This window comes from Apaloderma vittatum, unplaced genomic scaffold (genome assembly GCF_000703405.1).
Source record: "Apaloderma vittatum isolate BGI_N311 unplaced genomic scaffold, ASM70340v1 scaffold15898, whole genome shotgun sequence".
Classification (NCBI taxonomy): domain Eukaryota; kingdom Metazoa; phylum Chordata; class Aves; order Trogoniformes; family Trogonidae; genus Apaloderma; species Apaloderma vittatum.
Window position 1 is genome coordinate 1 of NW_009731353.1, and position 8,526 is coordinate 8,526.

An 8,526-nucleotide genomic window follows, 5' to 3' on the forward strand; every position below is an offset into this window, starting at 1 on the left:
CCTGGATTACAGGAGGGGTATTCTGCTCCCCATTTCTGTCTATCAACTCAAGACACCAGTTGCCCTGAGGACAGACAGTCTTCTTGTTAAAGACTAAGGCAAAGAAGGTATTAAGTACTTCAGCCTTTTGCTTATCTTCTGTTACTATGTTCCCCTCCTCATCTAATAAGCAATGGAGATTTTCCCTGACTCTCCTTTTGTTATTAATGTATTTATAAAAGCACTTTTTATTATCCTTTTCAGAGATGGCCAGATTAAGTTCCAACTGAGCTTTCGCTTCTCTAATTCTCTTTCTGCATGACTTTACAATATCCTTAAATGCTTCCTGATTCACCTGCCCCTTTTTCCAAAGTTCACACGCTCTTTTTTTCCCCTGAGTTGTTGCGAAAACTCCCTGCTCAACCATGTCAGTCTTCTTCCCCACCAGCTCATTTTACAGCACGTAGGAACAGCTTACTCTTGTGCCTTCATAATTTCATTCTTAAAGTAAGCCCAGGCTTACTGGCCCCCTTTGTTTTTAAGGGCTGCTTCCCAAGAGATTCTCCGAACCAGTGTCCTGAAAAGCCCAAAGTCAGTCCTCCGGAAGTCCAGGGTGGATGTTTTGCTGATGACCCTCCTAACTGCACCGAAAGTGAAGGAGAGTGGGACATCTCTAGAGAGTAGCAAAATATGTTTCCAAAAGAAACTGGATGAAATGCCCTCGGGAAATGTTTCTTTTGGCTCCCAGGGGGAACCTGGGCCATTGATGTACACCAGACACTAGGCTTTGAGGCAATGAATGCTGAAGGAGGTAAACATCTCCCAGAGGGATTATTGCTGTCAGCTGGCTCTGAGCTATAAAATCTGTAAAAAAAAAAGAAAACCCCATTCAGTCCCCATGTGTTGCCTGATCTAGTTGAGAGGCATCCCTGCCCATGACAGGGAGGTTGGATTAAATGATCTCTAAGGACCCTTCCAGTCTAGGCCATTCTATGATGATTCTATGACGATCCTATTCTATTAATATTGCATGATATATATGTGCTATACTTCACTTTGTGTTTTAACAACTCAGAGAATGCAACTATTACTTAAAATGCACCACTGCACAGGCTAACACCAAACACTGAAAACCAAAAGGCAGAATCACATTTTGGTATCTCCTCTGGTTAGGTGCTGGTGACTCTAGGCAAGCTCTAAGCAGAGGAAAATGACTGAGCAGCCATTCCCTCTTCAAAACATAGTCCTGGCAGCTGCTGCAAGGAAAGCTTGACAACTCAAGTACTAAAGTAGGAGAGGTTTGCTGGGATCATGCAGTTAAGTGAAGTACACTGATAAGACAGTCCACAGAGTTGTTACCTTTTTTCCTATCTTTCCTATCTTTCTCTTTATACAGACTTTGTTTCAGACTGGTCTCCTTTACATGATGCCTCTGTTCGTGGGCGTCTGCTTACTCTGAAGAAACTCATCAAGCAGGTACCCCTTTGCTGGGTTGATGTGATTTCTGCTGGGTTTACTTGGGTGTTGATTGCAGTCTGCACTTTACTGTGGGACCTCCAGGGTGAGAAAATCATGTTGACCAGAATGCAGTGAAATCCAGAATGCAGTGAAATTGATACCCCTTTTCTGAAAGTGTTTCCCTGCACAGCACAGTCTCTGTGCTTTAAATGGATGATGTATCAAAACATTCCGGGTCATACTTTAATTCTAGTGTAGGTAATGGGACCCCAGTCACTGGGATCTCCAGGTGGCTGGCGTATTCCTTTTGCAGCTCCTGTGCCCACAAACAGCATTTGGTCCCCTGAGTGAAGAGTCGAATAAAAGAGATTTAGCCCATGGAGGAACTGAAGGAAAGGGAAGGGGTATTGGAAACTCTTCCAGCTTAACCTTCTGGAGCATTCAGATTGTCAGAAACAAAAGACCCTGTAGAACCACACCAGTAGTTTCTAATGCAGGGGCTGGCTTCCCTTCAGAGCATGCCTCACTGCAAAGAGCAGAAAACACCTCAAAAGCATTTCAGGGTTCAATGCAGTCAAACAGCTTCAGACTCAGCAGGCAGGAGGTCAAAAGTCTGGAACAGTGACTGAAAAGGCAGCAGTAATTACCCTGCCAAGACTCTAGTAGCAATTTTTCATATATTTTTAAATAATTTTATTTATTTTACTATTCATGGCATAGTGAAGTAAAACCATGCTGAGTTCCTAAAAGCGTGTCTCTGTTTGTCCCATTGGACAGTCCACTGCCTACAGCGTTCTGTGCTGATTAGCAGCGTGTAGAAGGCACGACCACTCGCATGCTGTGCCGGTATCTACTCCAGCAAAAGCATCTCAGCCTCTTTCTCTGCTTACCTATCGAGATGAGTAGCTCCAGGCAGTTGAGGAAGATCTGATTACATAAAGCTTTAAAGATAGAAAGGGTTGGGGTGGTGGTTTTTTTTTTGTGGGGGAGTTTTGGTAGTTTGGTCTAATGATATTTTCCATTATTTCATCCAGGGGAGTGATGTCAATCTTGTTACAGCAGATCAAGTGTCTCCTCTCCATGAAGCCTGCCTAGGGGGTCATGCTGCTTGTGCCAGTGTCCTATTAAAACATGGTGCTCAGGTGAGAACATGGTAAACAGATAATTGTGTCTAGTGTTACTATGCTGTATTATCAGTTTTTAATGCTAGGTGATGTATTATTTCATGTCAGCGTATGACCATGATTTTCATTCTGTAGGTTAAGTTACATATGTTATAAAATGGACTTAATAAATCAATCCCAAAAGCACAGATACAAATAACAGTTATTATTGTTCTATAGATGAAGGTGCAATATTTACTGAAAGAATAAGTGGAAGTTTCTCTTACTAAGGCTTTGTAATCCAGCAACAGTTAAGGATGAATTTTATTTTCTGCACACACTAATCTCGTTGGTGTAATTATACAGTCTTAAGTAGAAATGTTAGGACTCTTAGGATCAACTGATGATGAAATGGGAAGAAAATGGAAACAACATCCAAGTAAAATGGTGAAATGGATGTGCTTCATGGCTTCTACTTCTCAAGCTAATGTCAAAATCATAGTGAAGAAGAAAACTGAGTCATTAGAAATATATTATATTTCAGTTTAAAAAATAAAATGAGAATGGAGAGCTTTCAGATAGAAACAGCCTGTTTCAGGAGAGGGTTACAGGCAGGTGTGTTTCAGCTAAGATAACTGAGAAGTAGGTACACATTTAACTTGGTAACTCCCTAGAGGCCCTGGAGTGGCACTGGCTGAACATTCTTTTGCAGGAGGAGAAACTTGGAGGCAATTTTTAAAAAGACTTTTTAAAAGATCTTTTTAATAAGAAGTTACAATCTTCAGAGGCAGCAGGCAGCAGACAGTTTTTGCCAGGAACTAAATAAAAAGTATTGAGAACCACGTTTTCTGCTGAGAAACTGGATAATTTTCATCAAATTTGAAATACTGATAATAAAGAAGAAAAAGACCAATTGTGTTATTTTTCCCAAGGTGAATGGAGTTACTGTCGACTGGCACACTCCATTGTTCAGAGCTTGTGTCAGTGGCAGCGTGGCTTGCTTGAATCTATTGCTGCAGCATGGAGCCAGCCTAAACCCGCCCTGTGATTTGGCATCCCCCATCCATGAAGCTGCTAAGAGAGGTAACCCCACAGGCACCAGCACTCCTTTCCACTTTTTTAGCAGCGTGTTGAAGTGGAAGAGAGAGATAAAGAGGATAATTTTGTTGATTTGGGTCATGTGAAATACTTTAGTCATTGATCTTGCCAGGAGTGGTGCAGTTCCTCCCGCCCCTGGTGCTCACCAGGGTCTCAGCTCTCAGGGCATTCGAGTTCCTGTGGTGACACTTGGAATGGGGATGTATCATCCAAGTCAGCCACTTACAATGTGGACATCTGAGGGAGTCATCTGGCTGTCTTCAGAAGCAGTGGAAAGAAACATAGCGTGATTTGTCTCATCTTCGGTAGACATCTGAAATGAATCAGATAAAAATGGGAGGGCTTTAGCCTGTTTTGCTAGCTTTGCAGCTCCTGTTTTCCAGGTTGGAAACACTGGAGTGGATGGAAGTATTATACTACCATCTCTTGACAAAACATTGAATCTTTACCATATTACACCGTTGCAATAGAGAATTTGCTGAAAAAAAATGCCTTATCTGTGTGAGTTGACTCTTTCTTAATCCTTTTAAGGTCATGTGCAATGTGTCGAATTCCTCACGTCCCATGGTGTAAATATAGACCACAACATCAAACATCTGGGTACTCCACTTTATGTAGCTTGTGAGAACCAGCAAGTGAGCTGTGCCAAGAAGCTACTTGAGTCAGGTAAAAAGAAAAAAAAAAAGGATGGTGTGCTTTCATTTTATGAAACATCTATCTTTGAATTCTCTTTGCATCAGAGATACAGCGGAACTTCAGCTCTGGGACCTGGAGATGTTTCTTTCTTCCTGGGTTAAACAGGGTAACAGGGTAACCAGGGTCTTCTTGACCTCTCAGAAACTGAGCTTTATGACTTCCAAAAAAATGATGGGTGATCCTATATTTCACATGGCCACTGGTACCTGGAACAAACTCCATCCTTTCCAGTGTCCCTGAGTATGATGCTGCAGATATTTGAAGCAGACAGGAAAAAATGTCCTTTTTTTGTTTTCATTCCTCTTTACCCAAAACAATTGATTCAAACAGTTTCACACAGTATTTCTGCAAAAATGTTTTAATTTCCACTGAGTTCATAAAAAGTTTGAAACATTTCCAACAGACAAAAGTGTCCAGCACTATATACTTTGCATCAAACAAAATTATCTGTAAGTCTAAGCACTTGGATAATTACGCACGACCCTTTCGTGTTACATACAATGGTGCGACACTTCTAACAAAAGAGGCCATGTAACCTAAAGTAGCCATACAGCTAGTACAAAATGATGGACAAAGCTGCTTCAGAAAAGACAAGCAAACAATATGTACATTATGGTCACTCTTTTTAGGTAGGTCACTGTTTACACAGTGATCTTTTTCAGAATAAGCCAAATACAAGTTAATCTAAATACTAAATGTTTGGCTATTATTTTCTGTTTTCTGCCATTTTCATTCTTATTGCCTTCTATATACGGGAATGTGTACTATAAAAACATTATGAATAGTTCTGATTAGTTCTACAGCTCACCCATCTTAGGGTGTTTTAGGAACAATTGGCCCAGGATAACAGATGGAGGAACATTCATCAGAGGTAATTGCTTGTATTATCCTCTACCAAGGGCCTGTAGAACTTTTCCACCCTCATATTTTTTTTCCCAACAGATACTTTGGCATTTGGAAATCCCACCAGCTTAAGTCTCCAGTACAGAGCAGGTTGAATCCCTGTGTGTGTTTTAAGGGAATGGGGCACTGGGATGGGGAGCAAAGGTGGGCCATAGGTGGAACTATATCTTTGTTCCGTTTCAAGATATCAATGGGCTGGTCTGTGGATGAAGGACTTCCTCATGTACCATTCCTCTGGGATCATTTTCTTAGTCACAACCCTACCCATCCTCAACCAGGGTGAGTTGTGCATGTGCAAACTGTAGTACCAAGCCCCAGCATAAGAAAATCCACCTCTGGGTGGATGCTACAGCGTTCGTGGATTGCTCAGAGAAATAGCAGCTAGTGCAGGAAATGGAAATGGGCTACTGTATAGTCATTATTTTTGTCATCTGTTGGTGTTCAGGAGCAAATGTGAACGTTGGCAAGGGCCTGGACTCTCCTCTGCATGTGGCTGCCAGGAATTGCAGTGTGGAGCTGGTGATGCTGCTCATTGACTTTGGAGCGGACATCTGGGTGAAGAATGCTGAAAGCAAGAGACCGATGGAGCTGGTCCCTCCCGGCAGTCCTGTGAGCCAACTGTTCCTTCAGAAAGAAGGTGCCCCTTAGCACTTGTTTTATTTGTTCACCCAGGATTTGTTGGGGAAAACACATACAAACTGCTGCAAAAGGCTATGCTCTTCCATGCTACTGGCATTATAAAAGTGAGAATAACTAAGCTTATCTCTATTCATTGGCATATGGAAACTGTGTCTTTTGGTGTCAGAATATAGTGGTGAACCAACAGTGATAATGGCAACAACAGTAACGCATCTTTAACTTCTGAGTTGTGAATCCACTGCATCAGGGAGCAATTGTACAGAGCTTGTAATACAGTGCAAAATACAATTTAGTGTGAAGAAAAACAAGCAAAGTGCTCCTTATGTATTACTGGTAGCTTTTTCTGATTTCGTACAGTACTGAAGTCAGTGAGAGTCTCTCAGTTCCCTGGTGTCTGTGATGGGAGTAGACCCAGGAGTGCTGTCTGGAGGGTGCTGCCAAACACAGGCAGCAAATCATCTCTGAAAGGAGCTGAGGGTAGCTAGTGAGAGCTAGGACTGGTGTCTTTGGTTGTACACTATGGTGCCAGTCAAGTGTGTGCCAGATACTGGTCTCAGCATAAATGAAAAATTGCTGCCAGAAAATTTGAAAGTGTGTGAAACTGAAAATAAAAGGCATGTTCAAAGATTGATCTTCTAGCTCTTTACTCTACTTTTATTGTTGGCCCAAGTACTTATGTAGGTGCAAAATTATCCTTAAATTGGAAGACTATATTAGGTTTTTTTTTGTGGGGATTAAGGAAAATCACACAGAAATTATGTAATGAACATATATAAATATATGTATACACATTTATGTACTAGGATTTTATAAAGGTCAGCATTTTGTACTGAATAGTTGAGCAGCATCAAACTGTAAACTTAATCTTTAGGAAGTGCTTATTTTGTACCTGAAAACAGTTCCAGATTGGTTTGTTTTACTGATTATGTATACCTTAATGAATTATTGAAATAAACTTTACTTACCTTTCTTGAGGAAAATAAGAATGAGGTCTCTAATGCCAGTTTGTTGGTGTACTTGTGTTCTTATTTAGATGTTCTCATTCAGTCAGTAAGCTACACGCATTACTAAATAATCTGGATTTCCATTATTTTAAACAAGTTGCTGATGGCACGGTCCATGAATCTATTATGCCAACTATATGTTGATGTGATTGTAGTTGTGAAAAGACTTGCACCAAAGTAACACTGGAATAACAAAGTGATGAATCAGGCCCTGCTTGAAATAGTAATATAAAGATAAGAGCATGAAAACAATTGTGCTGTGCATGTTACGTACGAGCAACTGGTATTTAGTTTCCCATCCTAATCTATGGTGCACAGAGCGGTGATCTTTTTGATCTCCAGTCCCTGCTGTGTTAGACTCCTGTTTTCTGTGGCACTGCGTGTGTCCTGTTCATTTGAGATAGAAAAATACTCCAGGCACACGCTGTGGAGCCAGCCCGAAAGACACTGCTTGGGCTGAGCTGATAGCTTGGGTAGTAAGAAACATTTCTAAGTAAAATTCAGCAACTGAAATAAAAAATTCTAAGTGCCTGAAGGCCATTTTGCTGCTGAATAGTGTTTTTCCTGTGTTCTCTAACATGTCCTTCTCTAAGTAGGGCCGTGCATGATGGAGAGCTGTTGTCTAACTTATTTGGCCACCCAAACAATACAGCCCTCCTACCACCCTCCACATTTGTCACCCCTGCGTTCTGCGCTTTGAGGTGCAAAAGACAGACGAGGGGGCGGCTAGGAATTGATAGGTGCTCCGGTGAAAACATCTCACAGGATCTACCTCTTCCTGAAAAGGCTAAGTGACCTAAACAAGTATAAAATGCCATTGCATTTAGATTTTTTTAAAAGAGCACCATGGATCCTTCAGAGGGGCTTGTATTTATCAGTATGAGACAACATCAGACAACACAAACTGCTTCACACTTGTGCAGCTTAAAAGGGAAAGCCTGATGCTGTTAATGCTAATTGCGGCTGTGTGATAGTAGAGAGTGATCAGGCTTGAAATGAAATGCAGGTGAGCTAACATCCTCTGGTGGGTGTAAGTCTGGCTTTTCACTGCTGAGTGTTTTGGGAGTCATGCACCCCTGGTAAGAGGTGGGTTGCAGGAGGTGGGAGGAGCGACGATGCACAACTGCCATTTCAGCTTTACAGTTTTAGGATGATAAAGCCACATGTGTAACCTCTTCCCTAATTCTTTCTCTAGGGCCACTGTCCTTGATGCAGTTGTGCCGCCTGTGCATCAGGAGGTGTTTTGGACACAAGCAGCATCAAAAAATAACTGGACTTCTCCTCCCAGATGAGCTGAAACATTTCCTTCTCCATGTTTAAGCCTTTCATGTTCAAAACGGTGCCTTTAATAACACAGCAAGGTTAGTTGAGGGAAGAATCTTTCCGTTGAGGAAAGAATCTTTCCCCATGAGTAGTGTTGCCAATGCCTGCAATGCTAATTTATGATAGTTCTTGGTCTCTACTAAAGCTCTGAGTACATGAAGTGCAAGACTGACCAGCTTGCTCTGTTCTTGCTGCTGCCACTCCCAGCAAATCCGTCATTTGGAAAAGGGCAATTCTGCATGGTTGCATGGCAAAGCTTGGAAATGTGAATTGGGAGCTTCCTAGAAAGTGTAGAAAACGAGAAAAATGTTTTCAAATAGATC

General features: G+C 41.6%; 1 protein-coding gene across 1 annotated transcript; it reads left to right on the forward strand.

Moving 5' to 3' along the window:
- Positions 1–522: 522 nt before the first annotated feature.
- Positions 523–8,249, forward strand: ASB9 (ankyrin repeat and SOCS box containing 9; the record flags this gene model as incomplete). Its single annotated transcript, XM_009875153.1, has 7 exons — positions 523–631; positions 1,376–1,455; positions 2,472–2,579; positions 3,473–3,623; positions 4,170–4,304; positions 5,683–5,874; positions 8,076–8,249. Coding segments are annotated over 7 exons (900 nt in total), but the record flags the coding sequence as incomplete, so codon positions are not given.
- Between the last annotated feature and the right edge of the window lie 277 nt (positions 8,250–8,526).